Here is a 20,169-nt window from a genome sequence, read left to right as displayed (position 1 = left end):
CCTGACCAAAGGCCTGGTGGAACAACTCTGTCTTGCAGGCCCTGCGGAAAGATGTCAGGTCCCGCAGGGCCCTAGTCTCTTGTGACAGAGCGTTCCACCAGATTGGAGCCGCAGCTGAGAAGGCCCTGGCTCTAGTTGAGGCCAGCCTAACCTCTTCAGATACACAGTGTATGTGCATGTATCTGAAGAAGTGTGCATGCACACGAAAGCTCATACCAAGAACTAACTTAGTTGGTCTTTGAGGTGCTACTGGAAGGAATTTTTTTATTTTGTTTTGTTGTGGGGGAGGAAGGGAAAGGAGATTGTTAGCAGCTTTGAGACTCCTGAAGGGGAGTGAAAGGTGGGATATCAAATCCAAACTCTTCTTCTTCTTCTTCTTCAGGGCTAGAAGCCAGTGTAAGAGGGTCTAGCTCCCAGTGAGAACTGGGAGGGCTCACTTTTCTGTGTGCAGAATATGGATGAAGATTTAATTTTGATAGAGGACTCTGTAATTTCCTTTATTTCTTTTCTATTTTTTCTTTCCTAATCTTTTTTCTATTTTCCCTTTTAGATTAGTATGATTTTTTTGTCTCTTATGTATAAAGCTTTTTAATAAAACTTGATTTTAAAAAATGAAAGGAAAACTTTGGTCAACTGCCCAAATCAGCAATGGTTAGGTCTAAAAGAAGAAGAGATGGCTCTCACTATAGAGAATGTATTTAGAATGACTAGACCCCAACATTTAAAAACTAATAAATTATTGGGGGATTGTCTGGTGATTTTCAACTCACTGGAAATGAGAAACTTAATCTTAAGAACGAGCTACCGTAACAAGTTAAGAATTGATGGAAGGCCTATTATTATCTATAAAGAAATACCAGTTAGGCTGTTACGTAAAAGAGAAGGATATAGGCAAGTGGTAGCCGCCTTAAAGAGAAACGGGATACAATATAGATGGGAGTTCCCAGAAGGGATCGCTTTTTTCTATAAAGACAAAAAATTTAGACTGACGGATATACAGGAGGTGGAGAGGTTTATGAGAAGGTATGAAAGAGAGCTGGGAAAGGTGGAAAACAGATTAAGGGTTAGAGAAGAGGAAGAGGTGGACGAGAGAAGGAGCGGACAGGAGGAAGAGCAGGGAAAGGAAGAGAGGGAGGTGGAACCAGGAGATGAAGATGATGAGGCCGTAGTGGGAGAAGGAACGGCAGAAGGAGAGGAGCTCTCAGGAAACAAAGGCATTAGATTTTAGCTCGAGACCCCGGTTAGAGGTACGGTAATAGATAAAGGTAAACAATAGCGCACACATTAAAATTTTTGTCCTGGAATGTGAATGGGCTGAACGAGAAGGCTAAAAGGAATAAAATTGAGAAATCTTTGAAAAATAAGAAGTATGACGTAATCTGCTTTCAGGAAACTCATATAGCTAAGAAACACAGACATATTTTGGTGAATAAAAAATTGGGAGTAGAGTTTATTAACTCAGAGGTAAATAAGAAAAAAGGAGTGGTGATTTACGTTAAAGAAAAATGGGAGCCTACACTAATTTGTAAAGATGAGGAAGGAAGAATATTGGGGATTCAACTAAATTTCTGAGGGGAAAAAATTAATGTCGTGACGGTCTATGCCCCGAATACAAATAGAGCAGAGTTTTTTGAGAAACTTGAAAACATTCTGTTAGAGCTTGAAGTTCATAAATTAGTTCTGCTCGGAGATTTGAACGGTGTTCCAGTACCGGATTTGGACAGAAGTGAAAAGAAGGGGAAACTGAACCGGGGGAAATTGCCGAAATCCTTCGATAATCTCGAGGAGAATCTAGATTTAATTGATATCTGGAGGCATAAAAATCCCACTATTAAACAGTTTACCCACTATTCTGAACCCCATCAGAGCTGGGGCAGGATTGATCAGATCTGGGTGACAAGAGCATTATCGTTGAGAGTAACGAGATGTGAAATTCAACCCAGGACACTTTCTGATCACTGCCCCTTGGTTTTGGAAATAAAGAATGAAGTAAGGGGACAGCATAGGTGGAGGGTGAATGAATATTTATTTGAAATTGAAGAAGTGACGGAAAAAGCTAAATGTACTCTAAAAGACTATTTTGACTTAAATCTGAATAAAGACACCCCTATAGATACAGTATGGGACGCCAGTAAGGCGGTCCTGAGGGGCTTCCTAATACAACAAAATAGCTACAGAAGGAAATTAAGGGAACAAAAGAAAGAGGATACCCTTACACAACTGAGGAACTGCGAGAGGAAATTGACCATAAATCCGGCAGATGAAGAGAGTATTCGAACCGCCAAAGTGCTGCAGTCTCAATATTCAGCTATATTAAATCAAGAGATAGAATGGAGAATTAAATTCATGAAACAGAAATATTTTGAGTCGGCAAATAAAATGGGGAAGTTACTTGCGTGGCAGTTAAGAAAAAGAAAGAAACAAAATGTGATTAACAAATTAATAATGGAGGACAACATCATAGAAGACCCAGATGAAATAGAAAAAAGGTTTATCCAATTTTTTGAAAAGCTGTATGAAAGAGGAGAAGAAGATAGTATAGAAATAAAAAACTATATAGATCAATGTGGAAGGAAATATTTAACAGAAGAGGATAGTGTACAATTGAATAGGGAGACCACAGTAGATGAGATTAAAGAAGCTATCAGTAGGATGAAGATCGGAAAGGCCCCTGGGCCGGATGGTCTATCCTCAAAATACTATAAAACGTTAGGGGAATACCTAGCGCCGGTGCTTACGGACGTTATCAACAACATTTTTCAAGGAGGGAGGATACCTAACTCATGGAAAGAGGCATATATAACTTTAATACCAAAAACGGAAACTGAAAAAACAGATATAAAAAATTATAGGCCAATTTCACTGCTAAATTGTGATTATAAGATCTTTGCAGATATTATGGCAAATAGGCTTAAGAGGTATTTAAAGAAATATATCCATAAAGATCAAGCGGGATTCCTCCCTGATAGACAACAGAAAGATAACGTCCGCCATATATTAAATATTATCGAATATTTGGATATGAGGATAGACATCCCGGCGGCTCTGATTTTTATTGATGCAGAAAAGGCCTTCGATAATGTATCCTGGGAATTCCTATTACAATGTTTGGATAAGGTAGGAATAGAAGGCCCTTTCATGGAAGGCATTAAGGCAATATACTCAGGGCAACAGGCCAGGTTGATTATTAATAATAATCTGTCCAAATCCTTTAGGATCATGAAAGGTACAAGGCAGGGATGCCCTTTGTCACCTCTGTTATTTATTATGGTTTTGGAAGTAATCGCAAATAAAATAAGGGAGGCAGCAAATGTAAGGGGAATAAGAATTGGGGAGAAAGAGTACAAACTAAAGGCTTATGCCGACGACCTGGTTCTGTCCGTAGAGAACCCTGTGGATAGTGCCAGTAGGGCAGTAGAACTTCTGGAAGATTTTGGCAAACTGTCTGGATTTAAATTAAACAGGAAGAAAACAAAAATCTTAACAAAGAATTTGGATGATCAGGATAAAAATCAGCTGGAGCAAAAGATCGGAATTAAAATAGTGAATAAAGTAAAATATCTGGGAATCTGGTTATCCCCAAAAAATATAAACCTAATGGAAGATAATTACAATAAGGTATGGCAAGAAATTAAGAAAGATTTGGACACCTGGCATAGGCTGAAATTATCATGGACAGGGAGGATGGCTGCGATTAAGATGTGTATTCTCCCGAGATTGCTATTTTTGTTCCAGAATATTCCAGTAATTAAAGGTACCACCTGTTTTAAGAATTGGCAAAAAACTCTGGCCAAGTTTATATGGCAGGGGAAAAGAGCCAGAGTCAAGTTTAAACATCTTACAGACTCAAGAGAGAGAGGTGGCTTTGCAGTCCCGAATATAAGGCTCTATTATGAGGCAGCTTGCCTATGTTGGATAAAGGACTGGGCCACCCTAAGGAACACGGATTTACTGGATCTAGAGGGCTTTAATATTAGGTTTGGTTGGCATGCCTACCTGTGGCAGGAGAAAGGTAGAATCCACGGAGGCTTTTCCAACCATATAATTAGAGGCTCACTACTTGAAGTCTGGAACAGGAATAAAAAGCTGATTGAAAGAGGTACCCCATGGTGGCTCTCCCCAGTTGATATTATTAAAATAAAAAAATTAAATATGACAGGTGAAAGGTGGACATATGAGGACCTTTTAGTCAAAACAGAAGAAGGTTGGAAGTTGAGGTCATATGATGAGTTGAAAGGCAAGGTCAAGGAGTGGTTACATCTTCACCAAATTAACGCATTGTGGGGTGAACATAAGAAACAGGGGATGAGTGAAAAAAAGTCGAGATTTCAAGTGGAAATTCTAGAAAGCAATAATAAACTCCTTTCCAAAATGTATAAACAATTACTGGAATGGGACACTAGGGAGGAAGTGGTGAAGGGAGTGATGGTTAAATGGGCTAGAGATCTCGGGCACAATGTAGAATACAATAGATGGCAGACACTTTGGAAGAAAGGTATGAAGTTTACAGCATGTGCAGCACTCCGCGAAAATTTAGAGAAAATGATGTACCGTTGGTACCTGACCCCGGTAAAACTGGGGAAGATGTATAGAATAGTAGACAACATTTGCTGGAGGTGCAAAGATAAGGTAGGGACCTTTTTCCATATTTGGTGGACTTGTGATGGGGTGAAGGGATTTTGGGGACAAATTTACGAGGAGTTGAAGAAAATCTTGAAGTATAACTTTCCAAAAGCACCCGAGATGTTCCTTTTAGGTATGATCAAGGAGGAAATAAAAAATACAGACCAAACTTTCTTTCAATATGCCACAGCTGCGGCGAGGATTTTAATAGCGCAAAGATGGAAATCCCCCGATATGCCTACGATTGGAGATTGGCAAGTGAGGCTATTTCAATACATAGAGTTAGCGAGATTAACACAAAGAATTAGGCATCATAATACTGTGAAATTAAAAAATGAATGGACTAAATTTTTAAGTTATACCGAGATTAATTTGGGAATTAACAACTTAACAGCAGACGATAACTAATACCTGCGATGTTTAGAGTTATTGATAGTACAACTGCTGAAATTGTAAAAGATTATATACTCCTAAGTCGAGCTGGATGGAAGTCTATTATCTGTAAGTTTTTGAGTTTTTCTTTTTCCTTTTTTCTTCTTTGTTATTCTTTTATTTTATTTTATTTTGGTAAGTGTGTCTTGGTAAGTGTATTTTCGTTTTGGTATATGTATTTTCTATGTGGTATGTGTACTTTTTCTTAAATAAAATTTAATAATTAAGACTAAAAAAAAGAAAAAAAGAAAGGGGTTAAGACCATGGAGCAAACTCTCCTGCCAGGTTTACTTCACCTTGGTAGGAACTAGCATTGATGCCTGAAGAGAAGTTGGGTGGCTTGCAGTGGTGATGTGTGACAGGGAACAGCACTATCCTGGTGCTGGCAGTGCTGCCTCTCTCAAGGACAGGGCAGGGGTGGCAAATATTGGGAGGTGCAGATGGAGACCACATAAGTGTATGTGCATGTGTGGGTCCCAAGCCACGAACCTAGACATTCCCTTAGCTTGCCAGTGCCTTGCCCCATTCTGCTGACCAGCAGTGCCACTCCAGCTAGAAAGATGCTCCTTCTGCTCCTGCCCACTTCCTCCTGTGCTGTTGCTGATGTCATTTCCTGGAAGCAGACCAGTAAGCACATCTACAGATCACAACATAGCTTGGTCTTCTGCATTTACCTGCACCAAATGGCAGATATTCTTCTCTGTTCACGAATTGTCCATCCTTGTCCAAAAAATGATTTGGGTTGAACTCTGCAGGTGTCTCCCATCGTGTTGGATCAAGAAGAACAGAGCGCAGATCGGGAACAATAATAGTCCCCTGCAAATAAGAAACAAGTGAGTTGGAATGCATTCAGATCAACACATTTCTGGATTGTCCCACACTATCCCAAGACTAATCATTGCAGAGACTGATCTGAATTATTATTATTATTATTATTATTATTATTATTATTATTATTATTATGGTGGGTGGCTTTGTATTCATCACTGTAAAAACTTTCTGTACAGGCAGGAACACAAGAGGACTTTCCCCCACCTCTTTTAAAATGAAAGCTCACAAGCAGGCTGAGACCTCTGGCCAGTACATGCTTCTCCCCTGCCACAATTGCCCCATGGAATGGCACTTGCTGATGGTGAAACATGTCTGCAGATGGAGCTCCTGCTCTTGCCCTTCAGATTTTTGACTAGACAGGAAGTTCCTGTACGGCTGGCTGCATCTCTCAATATGAAACCTTCTGCTGCTCTTTGCTCTTGGGCTACAGGAGTGCAGCTGTATCATACTGTTATACCTTGGGAATGAGAAAACCACGCAGCTTGAAATCTTTTGTACATTGCCTAGGGAAGCCCAAAAAACTGGCAAATTTAAAGCGCTGCATTTCATGAATCACAGCATTGGTGTAGGGCAGTTTCTTCTTGTCTTGATAGCAGATTGAGCGAGCAGAACCTATGACATCTTCTATTTCCTTGTGCATTTTATCTGAAGAGAATGATGGAAACAGAAGGTTTATTGTGAATACTGCATTTTATTTCAGATGGACATTCCCTTGAACATGTTCCATAAATCTCTGTGAATGAGTCCCAGTTTCTTGCATTTTTAGGTCACCTAGTCCTCCAAAGAGCTCGTCTGTGTACATGATTCTTCCCCACTCTAGATCCCAGGTGTGAAAAGGCTGAAAGTGAAGCTCATCGCAGTTGTTTCTCGTTACCAGAGCTGGCTGGATTTGCTGAAGGGCTGGGATCAAAGGCTGTCATATATTCATTCTCCACCCCCAGCCCTCAATATTTCCTACTTACTTTCACTAATACTCATTTCCTCATCTGATCTTTGGCTAGCATCACTCCTATAAAGGTAAAGGTAAAGGACCCCTAGACGGTTAAGTCCAATAAAAGGAGACTATGGGTGCTTCGCTCATCTCGCTTTCAGGCCTTGGGAGCTGGTGTTTATCCACAGACAGCATTCTGGGTCATGTGGCCAGCATGACTAAACCACTTCTGGCACAACTGGACACCATGATGAGTGCCAGAGCACACAGAAATGCTGATTACCTTCCCACCACAGCACTACCTGTTTACTTACACTGGCATACTTTCGAACTGCTACGTTGGCAGAAGCTGAGACAGAGCAACAGGAGCTCACCCGTCTTATGGATTCAAACTTCCAACATTCTAATCAGCAATCCCTAGAGGCTCAGTGCTTTAGACCACAGTGCCACCCGCATCCCTCATGTAATGGAGCATGGAGAGGCAGGAATGAGGCTCAGTCACTTATCTCACAGCAGGGGCATTCTTGTACATTTGCTGCATAAAGAAACTCCTAGCAGATTTGCAAAACAAAACAGGTTGTGGAATGCAATCAAACTGGAGGGGGGAATGTGTTGATTCCTGCATTGCAGGGGGTTGTATTAGAAGACCCTAAGGGTCTCTTCCAACCCTACTATTGTAGGCTTCCTTATGAAACCTTTAAAGAACTATGCTCCACCCTAGTGGTCAAGAGAAGCCCTGGCTCTCCTCTCTCACCTTGGATATCTGGATGACTTGCCAGGAGGAGAAGTGCCCATTTCAGAGAACACCTAGTTGTGTCCGACCCTCCTACAAAGAGGTCAAAAATGCACTGGGCCAAGTTTTCTTCATTGTAGGTGGACTCTGGGTCATTTCTGCTCTGGTGTTGAAAATGGGGAAAGTGACATGTCATTTACATGCATTACCTTCTGTCCTTCAACACTTTATCTTCCTTCACTTACTTATTACCATACCAGGATGGCAACACATGCTTCATGAGAGGTGGGGTGTCCTCTTATAGTGCCTAAGGTGAAATGGGAAGCTGCTGCCACCCCCTCCCTTACTGTTGCTGCCCTCACTCACTGGATCATCACCTTTTCGTGGTGAGTGGGCTTGCACATTCCTATGACCCTTGTGAGTGAAGCCATTGGGAATCTCGTACTCCCAGCAGGGTCACCCAAGGCGGTAAGGTCAAAGGGGAGGAGCTGGACAAAGAATGACCCAAGAAGTCATCAATGGCAGAACAGGTGGGTGATAACAAGCGGTATGTTACAACGGCTGTAAAGGTGGATGAAAGCTGCAGCAGATAAGAATTTACCGGTTGTCATGACAACTCATGCCTTCAGAACAGAGCCTTACTGCGAAGACTGTTCATTGGTCAGTGTGCACAGACATAAAACAAATTCACGTACAGGCATCTTCCAAAAAACCCATTCCAAACCCAAACACCCAAAGTTCCATGGTGATCAGCATATGGTAACAGGGGCAGGATTGTGAAATCTGGAAGCCCTTAGTCATGAAACAGCATATGGGTGGTGGATACAGATTCAGTCATTCTGACTCAAGGAACAAGGCAGTTGAGCAGCTTGGCAGCTGTATCCATGACTGAGCAGCCCTTTTTAGGATCTACTCTGCTCACTCCAAAATGGGGGAGGGGCTAGAAAAGGTGCCCTAAGCATAGTGTGCCTCTCATTTTCCCTGACTGGATTACGACGCCCAGTGGGGTCACCACCCAGCAGTGGTAAAAGACAATTGAACTTTGGAACATGGAATATATGGACAGATATAACACAGATAATGAGCATCCTGAACGCAGAACTGCCATCATTGCAAGAGAGATTTGACGTTTTAACATCAATACTGCAGTGCTTCAAGAGACTCAAAGAGCAGGCAAGGGACAACTGAAGGAAGAAAAAGGAGGCTACACATTCTTCTGGAAAGGTCTATCTGAACAAGAATGTCGAATATATGAGGGAGGCTTCGCTATCAAAAACAATCTTGTAAAGCTCCTGTCAGAAGTCCCTACCAGACTTCTGGTAAACTCACCAAAAACCAACAGGCTACTATTACCAACACACTCATTTGACAGAAAAATAAATTTAAAACTTTATGGAGGCATCCTCAGTTAGTTTAAGAATATTTTGTTTTGGATTTTCTGTTTTCTCAGTCCACATTTGAACGTCAGATAAACATCAATCCAAAAAATGCTCCAAAGGAAGACCCCATAATACACTTAAGTTTCCACTCCTTTACACTCACGTTTCCTAGACATTTCTATATTTGCTTATGGATGGATGTCAACCCACTTGAGCAACTAAATTGACTATGAGAAATATTTGGAGGGAATTCAATGCGATTTTGAACTGAGATTCAGAAAAAAAGATACAGTGGTGCCTCGGTTTTCAAACAGCTTAGTTCCCGAACAACTTGGAACTTGAATGCTGCAAACCTGGAAGTCAATGTTTCGGTTTACGAACTTTGCTTCGGAAGCTGAATGTGCTCCTGAGCTTCCATTTTCACTGTTGTGCTGCTAATTTGTCCCCCCCCCCCATTGTAATCAAAGCCTTCCATTTCTGATTGAAGTGTCATGAGGTGATATTTGGAGCTTATATTTGGTGCTTTTGTTTTTGCTATTTTTTGCGTTTTTGTTTGTGTGGCCTTTTCATTCTGTGACTGTAGCTTGTTCTTCATTTTATGATTGATTGATTGATTGATTGATTGATTGTGTGCTACGGAAATGGATAAAAACCCACCATCCAAACAATGACTATCATCAGCGCAGGTAAGAAAGAATTTTAATTTTAATTTTTATCCATCCACAATACTGTTTTATTTATTTTATAGTACAGTACAGTGATTACAGCTTTCATTTTATGGATCAATGGCCTCATTAGATAGAAAAAATCACATTAAATTGCTATTTTAGGGGTTGTTTATAAAAGTCTGGAATGGATTCGTTTTCCATTACTTTCTATGGGAAAGCATGCCTCAGTGTTGGAACACTTTGATTTTGGAACAGACTTCTGGAACGGATTAAGTTTGAGAACCAAGGTACCACTGTACTGGTTTCCAGGCAAGGGATTAGTATTCACATATAACAGGGAATATAATAATTCCTTGAATGAGCTGCCTACAGTTTTGAAGCAGATACTCATTTGCATTCACATTTGTACATGAAAATATCTATCCTTTCCTAGCTATTTTAGTAGATGCCTATGGAAGGATGTCAACTCACATTAGCAATTAAAATGACTATGAGGGAATTGGGGGGGGGGGCAGAGAGAGATATTGGTGTCCTGGCAAGAGATTAGTATTCACTTATATTTATTTTTTTATTTTTTGTTAAAGATTTCAACATAACAATTAATCAAAAACATATCATCCTCATTCCCCCCTACTTTCCCCTCCCCAAAAAGAAAACCAGCCCTCCCACCCCCCAGACTTCCCTCAGCTCCTCTCGCTGTTCACTCATAACATGGAATATAATGATTCCTTGGATGAGCAGCATTCGGTTTCAAGCAGATACTTACTTTCTCCATCTGAAGTAGATAGAAATCAATGAAATCCTGTGGCTCATACAGAGACTGATTCTCCTTATGCTTCTCTATCTCCTCCTTTGCAAATGAATGCACCATCTCCACGCAGGAGAAAGCCTTCTTGTGGGGCCCTGGGAGATGTTTCATGAGCCATGGGAGCATTTCATAAAGCTAAAGGAAATATAGCAGAAATGCTGCCGTTACCATGAGGAAGCTTGTTCAAACCATTTGTGCTTTGCAATTGCACTTATAAAACATGATCTGCATTCTTCTTCAGGGCTAGCATATTAGTTTGAGTCTCACTAAGAAGAAGGAAGGTGTCTATAGCTTCTCTGGAATCCCACAATGATTGGATTCTGTGATTTATCCCTAGCTGAAAATGTGAAAGAAAACTATGGCTCAAAATATTTTTCCAGCTCCCAGGCATAATTCCAAAACTGGGCACAATCACAGGACCTCTCCTGGAACACGTTAGTGCCCTTTTGTGGCAGGTGGGGGTGGGTGGAGAATAGGGATGGGGGGAATTCAAGTACAGTAAGTTTCATGAGTAATTTTTTTTTTTTTTTTACAGATTAGGAATGGATGTAGAAATGTGGAGAACTGAACTTAAATTTGAGGAAAGGGTTTGGTTGATCATACAGAAGGGGGCTGCTTTCCTCAGCAATATCGGTAGTGCTTGAGTTGCTGGTCTCTCTTTCATTAAAAAAGAAATTCCAGCCAAGTGGTGCCTGCAGGGACCTCACCATGGACGCCATCATGAATGCCACTGCTAGGTGGGTATAGAGTAGACACATTTAGTTTTCTATGATGGCAACAAAACTATGTAATTCCCTTCTTGAGAAGATTATTTTGTTCACCTCTGTTCCCTTTGGTGGGCTCTAGATGACCTGTTCTCAAGGTAATTTTTCCATTTTTGTCCCATCTTCCCTCTAAAGAGTCTCCTGTGGTGGACAGAATCTTCTTTTGTTGTTTTTTTTATGGGGGGTTTTGGTGTGTTTTTTATCTCAATGATAATCATGAGCAATTGATCAGGCTGTGAGATAGTAAGTGGCCCTTATCTCAGATCAATTTAAACCTGATCTCGCTTCTCCAACCCTCTATCGGAATATTGATTTGTGGTATTAAAGCCCTTGGGAGTTATTAAAGCCCTTTGGCAGGAATGGAAATAACTACTCACAGCATAACCAAAGCTACATACAAATTGTAGGATAAATTCTATGGCTTCTATCAGCTTCTGGAACCGTTCATCTTCAAGAGCAAACCGGTGCCCAAAAGCCACAGCACATATCACATTGGAGACTGAAGTAGCGATGGGCATGGAGGGGTCAAGTGGCTGTCCTGCAAAATAAAGTTATACTAATGTTAGCTCAGCTGGTCCAGTTCATACTGAGAGTGGGGTTTCATGGTGGCCAAGAGAAAATGCTGGGATCTCCATTAGGAACCAAGAAAAGCATATCACATTCCTTTCTAAAATGGACAGAGGTAGGACACAAATATATCTCCATATGCCAGCTCAGCACCATCACTTAGCATCACATACCCTTTGAACATGCAAAAGCCTCCACGAGCTGATGGGCCTCCTCTGCTACTTGCTGCTCCATGCCTTTCTTTTCCCGCCACAGCTTCCGCAGAGTGACTACAACAAAGCGTCTCTGTTGCCTCCAGGTGTGACCATTTGATATTGCAATACCTATGGAAAATCAGTGAGAAAAAACAACAATCATACCTCGGGTTAAATTCGCTTCGGGTTAAATCTTTTCAGGTTGCCTCCCACGGCGAACCGGAAGTAACAGAACAGGTTACTTCAGGGTTTTGCCGCTCGCAGATGCTCAGAATGACGTCACACGCATGTGCACTTTACACTTAGGGCCCGGGACCTCTAAACTATGATTATTCATAGTTTAAACTGCTTTTATAACTCTGTAAGTTGCCTTGAGGCATACATGCAAAATGCAATTCATAATTTATAATGATGATAGTAACTATGTGATTGCAAAGTTCACATGTTATATTTGCCACATGAGTCCATGCCCAAAACATGTTGGAAGAGCTTGTTGAGAGAAGCAGTGTGTTGTGTTTCTTAGAGATGTCATAATCAACCAAATCTTCACATGTGCTGAAGCCAGGTTTTCATGGACCCAAACGAATGTGTCATTTGATAGCATGAGAACTAGGCACCCTGAATGACCTCAGCCCCTAGGTGTTGGCTCCTAGGTAATGCATTTCCCGCTGTGTTGCAGCAGTAATAGAGAACCTTTGTTTTGTTTTTCTGGACAGCCCTTTAAATGTTTCATCTTCAGAAAATACCAGTAGAAATTCTTATTCTTCACTACTTACCCTTTCCTTTTATCAGAGTCCTAAGGAAAGGAGTCTCTGGTCGCTCGTCTAATTCTTCAGAGTGGTCAATGAGCGCTTCTTTCACTGCTTGGAATCCAGACAGTACTACAATGGGTAGATGTCCAAACCATATGGTGTAAATATTTCCATGTTGCTTTCCCAGCTACCATTTGGTTCAAAAGAGAAGAGAGGAATGATGTGTTCAAAAAACGCAGTTGGATATTTCAACTTAATACGAGAACGTTATCCTCCCTCACCTCTGCAGTTTCTCACTATGTGCAGTTCTCTTGCTATCATCTTTTCCCTTCCTTCCTTCCTTCCTTCCTTCCTTCCTTCCTTCCTTCCTTCCTTCCTTCCTTTCTTCCTTCCTTCCTTCCTTCCTTCCCTCCTAGCAGGTTGCTAGCTCCGAGGGGCGTCCAATCCTAGGGGTTTCCTTTTACTGAGGTTTCCTTTTAGCTGTGCCTCAACTGCTGAGGGTTTCTTACAAGCCTCACACAGTTCCCTTTTAGCTTTGCCTCACACGTTTCCTTTCACTATCACCTTCATGTGAGATCTGTTTCCTGGCCCTAAGATTAACATCCTAAGATTACCTATTAGAAACTACAAAGACGAAACTGCCCAGTCTTTGAGGACACAGGACGCTTGCCTGTCTAAGTGTTTACGTGATTTGTGGAGAGCAAGGAGAAATGGGCAGCAGAGGCAAAAGGGCATGGAAAGGACATGAATGTAGGATCTTAAGGGATTGAATCAGAAAATATCGTCAATATATCAAACCCAGTCAACACAATGCTTTCATCGTGGACACGATGGCTTGATGTATATTTTATAAATCTTCGTGGTAATCCCATCTGACCCCTACAGTAGGCTTGCCATACATAGGGAAAATTCCTGACATGCCCTGACAGGAATCGGCAAAATGTCAGGGAGCACCCAGATGTACCGCAACCCAATGAAAAAAGCTCAACAATTTACTAAAAAATGGCAACCTTAGTTTACCGCAGAGATCCTTTAAGAAGATTTTGGTATTTTAGTTTATAATTTGTTTTTTATAAGTGCTTCTGGTTTGAGTGAAAAAGATTGAATAGGGCATGGAGGTTAGTACCTGTTGAGAGGCTGCTGTGAATGAATGCTGTGGTCTGTCTTTTTTCTGTAATAATATTTTATTCTTTTTTCATATAGAAAGTTACATTTCTTAACCTTGGTAACCTCAAGGTAAGATTACTTGCGATGTGTTGTACATAGGGCTGCCTCTGAAGACAGTTAGGAAACTTCAGCTAGTGGAGAATTCAGCGGCCAGGTTGCTCACCGGAATCATAGAAACACCATCAGAGCACTCCTGACATATGGTTGTCAAGCCTCTGCTTAAAGACCTCCAAAGAAGGAGACTCCACCACACTCCTTGGCAGCAAATTCCATGGTCGAACAGCTCTTACTGTCAGGAAGTTCTTCCTAATGTTTAGGTGGACTCTTCTTTCTTGTAGTTTGGATCCATTGCTCCATGTCAGCTTTCTCCCTCCTCTATGTGACATCCTTTTATATATTTGAACATGGCTATCATATCACCCCTTAACCTCCTCTTCTCCAGGCTAAACATGCCCAGCTCCCTTAGCCGTTCCTCATAAGGCATCGTTTCCAGGCCTTTGACCATTTTGGTTGCCCTCCTCTGGACACGTTCCAGTTTGTCAGTGTCGTTCTTGAACTGTGGTGCCCAGAACTGGACACAGTACTCCAGGTGAGGTCTGACCAGAGCAGAATACAGTGGCACTATTACTTCCCTTGATCCTAGATCCTTTTCACATGTACTGCTCTCAAGCCAGGTGTCACCCATCTTGTATTTGTGCCTCTCATTTTTTTTGCCCAGGTGCAATACTTTACATTTCTCCCTGTTAAAATTCATCTTGTTTGTTTTGGTCCAGTTCTCTAATCTGTCAAGGTCGTTTTGAAGTGTGATCCTGTCCTCTGGGTGTTAGCCACCCCTCCCAGTTTGGTGTCATCTGCAGATTTGATCAGGATGCCCTTGAGTCCATCATCCAAGTCGTTGATAAAGATGTTGAATAAGACCGGGCCCAAGACATAACCCTGTGGCACCCCACTAGTCACTCTTCTCCAGGATGAAGAGGAACCATTGATGAGCACCCTTTGGGTTCCGTCAGTCAGCCAGTTACAAATCCACTGAGTGGTAGCATAGTCAAGACCGCATTTTACCAGCTTCTTTACAAGAATATCATGGGGCACCTTGTCAAATGCCTTGCTGAAATCAAGGTAGGCTACATCCACTGCATTCCCTTCATCTACCAGGCTTGTAATTCTGTCAAAAAACGAGATCAGGTTAGTCTGACATGACTTATTTTTCAGAAATCCATGCTGACTATTGGTATCACAGCATTCCTTTCTAGGTACTCACAGACTGTTTGCTTAATGATCTGCTCCAGAATTTTCCCTGGTATTGATGTCAGACTGACTGGGTGGTAATTATTTGGGTCCTTTCTTTTCCCCCTGGAGACTTGAATACATCTAGACTAGCCAAGTATTCTTGTACTATCTCCTTAGTTATTCTGGGCTGTGTTTCCTCTGCTGAATCATTTGCTCCAAATTCTTCAGGTCGGGCATTGTTTTCTTTATCGGAGAAGACTGAGGCAAAGAAGGCATTGAGGAGTTCAGCCCTTTTCTGTGTCCCCTGTTTGCATTTCACCATCTTCTCCTCTGAGTGACCCCACTGTTTCTTTGTTCTTCCTTTTGCTACGAACATACCCATAAAAGCCTTTTTTTGTTGCTTTTAACCTCTCTAGCAAGCCTGAGTTCATTCTGTGCTTTAGCTTTTCTGACTTTGTATCTACACGTGCTGGCTATTTGTTTGAATTCCTCTTTGGTGGTTTCCCCCCTTTTCCATTTTTTGTACACATCCTTTTTTAATCTTAACTCAGTTAAAAGTTCTTTAGATAACCACCCTGGCTTCTTTAGGCACCTTCCATGTTTCCGTCTCATTGATATTACCTGAAGTTGTGCTTTTACTATCTCCCTCTTAACAAACTCCCAGCCATCATGAACTCCCTTTCCTTTTAGTATTACTGTCCATGGGATCAATTGATGATCATCTTCATCAATTGATAGACTCCTACCTTCAGGAGCACTGTCTCCCTCCCCCACATTAGTCAGTTTAAAGCCCTCCTGATGAGGTTTCTGAGATTTTTGGCAAAAACATTCCTCCCAACTGTTGTGAGGTGCAGCCCATCGCTTGCCAGAAGTCCATCTTCAAGAAACTGCAGTCCGTGATCTAAGAATCCAAACCGTTCCTGTTTACACCATTTGCGAAGCCAATTGTTCACTTCCACTATTTTTCCCCCTCTCCCTGGGCCACGTCGTTCAACTGGGAGGACAGATGAGATGACAATTTGTGCATTTTATTGCTTCAATTTCCTGCCCAGAGCCTCATAGTCTCTTTTGATCTTCTGGAGGCTATTGCTTGCAGTGTCATTGATTCCCACATGAACCAAGAGGAAGGCGTATTTGTCAGTGGGTTTTATGATTCCTTGCAGTCGTTCAGTTACATCTTGGATCTTAGCCCCGGGGAGACAGCACACTTCCCGAGACATCTTGTCAGGCCCACAGATCACTGCTTCTGTTCCCCTCAGTAGGGAATCCCCTATCACCACTACACGCCTCCTCTTAGGTCTGGTCGGGGTTCTTCCATGAGCTGTCCGTTCCAAGGTCGCCTGCACATTCCCTGAGTGATGAGATGCTATGATTCTACACATGACTGTGGCTGATGGGAAGTCTTGCTTCTAAGCTTCGCTTCTGTACATGATGCTGCACAAACCGTTCTAATACTAAGACATTCACTCATCACCTTAGAATGTTCAGTTCACATTGAATTCAGGAAAAACATTGTACTTTGACCTGTTCTTAAATGCATAGTTGATCACATCTACGGAACGTGCTTGTTATGCTCTTTTAAGTCTCCTATATCAATCATTAGTAATTGTTTTAAGTCCTACTATATTAATCACAAGTTATAATTTAATTAGGAGGTTTTCATGCCTGTCTAGTTTTGTGCATCTTTTCCCAGCCTTTAATCTATCGGTGATTAATGCCTATATGCAACCCTTTGCTTTGTATTTTTGTTAACCAATCAGCAACAATCACGTATGTGGCAATGCTGTAATATTCAATAAAAGGGACTCCCCGAGACATGCTCGAGAGATGCCTCCCATATGACGCTCACCACCTGTCTGTCGTTATTTCAACCCAACACCTGAGGACTGACTTTGCTCATCTTCATATACCTGATCGACTGTAATGAGGGAGAGATCCTCAAATGGAGTCTGCTCTTCGTCTTCCATGCTAGGAGAGAGGACCACAAAGCGATTGTGTATTTCTAAACAATCAGAGCGAACCCTGGGCCTCCTACTTCTTTGAGTCACGTTTCTCCATATATCTGGCTCCTGTGTTGGTGAACTAGCCTCCTTCTCAGGGGAGTCCCCTGTCTGCTCCTTGGTGGAAACGGTGTGCTCTGTTGCTTCCAAGAAGAGCTCCAGCTCTCTAATTCTTTGGAGCGTAGCTACACGTTCCTCCAGTTGCTGGCCTTTGTCTTCTAAGAGGGCAAACAACATGCAATTGCTGCAGGTAAAGCTGCCTGCAACCTTTGGCAAGATGGCAAACATTGCGCAGGAACCGCAGGCGACTGCAGCTGTTCCCTCACCCTCCATCTTGAGAACGTGTCGTTGGGGGTGACTACAGCAGTCCTCCATCATAAAAAGCATGAAGACAGGACAAATAAATCCCCCCAAAAAAACCTAGGTCTCCCCCAACAAACGTTTGAGACTAGCTCCCCTAAATCTAAAAGATGGATCAAACTGCGCGCGCCGCTGCCCTGCAAGCTCTGATAAGCTCCTCCCACAGCTAATCACCTACCTCAACAGAAAGCCTGACCCCTCTGACCTTTGCACAGGGAGAGCAGCTAATCAGCCACAAGAAACACACACAAGAAAACCCTTTTTGCTCCTTCTTCAGCTGCTGCCCTGCAAGCTCTGAACAAGAGCATATTACATCGCTCCTAGTCCGGCTGCACCAGCTACCAATTACTTTCTGTTTTTTAAAAAAAATTATTACTTTTAAACATTACAAAAAAAAGGAAAGGAAAAAGAAGAGAAAAAAGAAAAAACAATACAATACAATGTATAAACAATACACAACACAACATTAACACAATAAACTAAACAAAACAAAGCAAAAACAATTTAAAACACACATCATACCATTTCAATATCATATTTTACATTCACTTGTTTCAACGACCTCCTCACATCTCCCTTTTTGTATTCCACTTCTATTAATTGTTTCAGCAATTCCCTTCCATCTTCCTCTATTTTCTGTCATAAAATTGTCTTAACATATTTTAACCTTATTTTCCCTTTAATACTCCAATAATCTATTTGTACTTAATTCCTTCTAACATTTCTACTAAAGCCGTATAACTTCATTCCAACATTTTTCTAACACTCATTAATATTACAATATTTCTATAAATAGTCTTTAAACTTTTTCCAATCTTCTTCCACCGTCTCTTCTCCCTGGTCTTGGATTCTGCCAGTCATTTCCGCCAATTCCATATAGTCCATCAACCTGGTAATCTTCTGTCTGAGGCTCTTAACTCTTTTCCAAGTCCCTTCTGCAAGTCTTCTTCGTATTTATACATGCACTTTACTTTGTCTTCTACTGATCTTATTTTTATTTTCCTTCCTTTGAGAGTGAAGAGTAGATCTCGGGGAAACTCCCACCTAGAAATGATTTTATTCCTTCTCGACAGGGCAACCAAATCACCGTAGTTAAAACTAAGATCCAAAAAATATTTCGGAACGTCTTTCAAAATTTCTCCAAGTCTGAAGGCCCTCACAATTTTAATCTCTTCTTGACCAAAGTCCAGGTCCCAAGAATCAGCAAATTCCTGTGTGAGGGGATCTATCAAACTTTCCTTCTCCAGTTCAGGTAGGGCTCTGATCCTCAAAATCTGATTTTCTTTAAATTCAATCATAGAAGGCATCAACTTATGGTCATCAAGTTGCATCTGTAAGGCTGGGACTCTCTCTCTCTCCAATTGTGTTACTTTAGGTTCAACGGCAACAACTTTCTCCCTAGCCTTCTCCGCAGTTTGCCATCAAGTAGATTCTTGTATCAATTTCTGAATAGTTTCTGCATTGATGTTCACTTTTTATCCCAAATTATCGATTTTGGTAGTTACCACATCCACCTTCTTGTTAAGCTGTTCCAGTGGGTCATTTATCTTACTTAATGCAACCGCTAAGGCCTCTTCTGTCGACGTTCTTAACCGATTCAAGGTCAGTCCCAGAATCTCACAGCTTTTTATCTTGCAGCTGGAAATTCCCCCAGCTCAGCTCTTGTAACAGTTTCAAAGGCTTCCTCCAGAGGTCCTTTTAGACACAGTTCAAACAATAAAGTTAGTTTCAATTTTCAGTTACTTTTCCTCCTTTTTAAATGCAGACGGAGACAATGGAAACAATGTATTTCTCTTATTTAACTAGCTGTCAGTGAACGTTCTAATCACGGTCAATGAGCATTCTAAAGCACGTCTGTCCTGCTGGCAGCCCGTTTCCAGGATCGGAGCGGTGGTATTTTAACTCTGTTCGCTCTCTCCTGCAGGTGTATTCAGTCCAAAACTTTCCCCCCTCTTCTCCTGCCACCAAGGGGGGGGGGGGGTTGGTATTTTTTACCGATGGAAATTTAGTCCTTTACAATAGGCTTTCCACGACTTCAGCTTGCATCCTCATTGCTTCAGTCTATTTACAAAAGGGGAAGGTGGACTTCCTGTTTTGGACCTCCCCATTTCGACACCAAATTAAGACGTTTAAAAATCCAATTCTCCGCTCTACTCACGGGTAGTTGGTTTAAGATCAAATTGTCCACAGGAAAAAGTCAGCGCTCTCCGGCAACAGCTATGCGGCTTCGCTCCTTGGAAAAAGCAGTCAATTTGAAGCACCGCGCCGCTCACCCCATGTTGCTCCAGATCCCCGAAACTGGGTTTCCCCGCAAGTAGGGGAGGCGCAAAAGGTGCCAGCCAAATCCCATGTTCACAGGCTTCTCCCGCCTGTGATTTTTAGTGGGTCTCTGCCTTCGCCATGGCGGCTAGACCCGGATTTCCACGAGGCAAATTCCAACCGATCAGAGGAATTCCGCCATTACCGGAGGCGCCAACCCGGAAGTCAATTCGTTTCTGGACCTTTTCAAAGTGCTGGTTTTGACCTAGAAAGCCTTAAATGGCTCAGGACCACAATACTTCAAGAACTGCCTCTTTCGATATGATCTTACCCAGACCCTGAAATCATCTTCTGAGGCCCTTCCTTGTGTTCCTCCTCCATAAGAGGTCCAGAGAGTGGCAACACAAGAATGGAGCTGCTCTGCAGTGACTCCCCGTCTGTGGAATTCTCTCGCCAGGGAAGTTCACCTGG

General features: G+C 41.9%; 2 protein-coding genes across 2 annotated transcripts in view; one reads left to right on the top strand and one right to left on the bottom strand.

Annotated features, from left to right (window-relative positions):
• The window catches only part of LOC310844912 (cytochrome P450 2J4-like), a 289,677-nt gene that overhangs the window by 158,408 nt on the left and 111,100 nt on the right, over nt 1–20,169 (top strand). The window lies entirely within an intron of this gene.
• The window catches only part of LOC310844913 (cytochrome P450 2J5-like), a 28,774-nt gene that overhangs the window by 1,397 nt on the left and 7,208 nt on the right, over nt 1–20,169 (bottom strand). Inside the window, exons 2-8 of the mRNA XM_083739660.1 lie at nt 12,707–12,869; nt 11,910–12,059; nt 11,547–11,707; nt 10,364–10,540; nt 7,572–7,713; nt 6,344–6,531; nt 5,730–5,871 (exon numbers count right to left, since the gene is read on the bottom strand). Coding sequence (XP_083595786.1) covers nt 5,730–5,871; nt 6,344–6,531; nt 7,572–7,713; nt 10,364–10,540; nt 11,547–11,707; nt 11,910–12,059; nt 12,707–12,869 — 1,123 coding nt within the window. The remainder of the gene's footprint in view (nt 1–5,729; nt 5,872–6,343; nt 6,532–7,571; nt 7,714–10,363; nt 10,541–11,546; nt 11,708–11,909; nt 12,060–12,706; nt 12,870–20,169) is intronic.

This window comes from Podarcis gaigeae (assembly GCF_964106915.1).
Source record: "Podarcis gaigeae genome assembly, chromosome: 5".
NCBI lineage: Eukaryota > Metazoa > Chordata > Lepidosauria > Squamata > Lacertidae > Podarcis > Podarcis gaigeae.
Note: the sequence above shows the minus strand (reverse complement) of the source record. Positions and strands in the feature narration are given on the sequence as shown.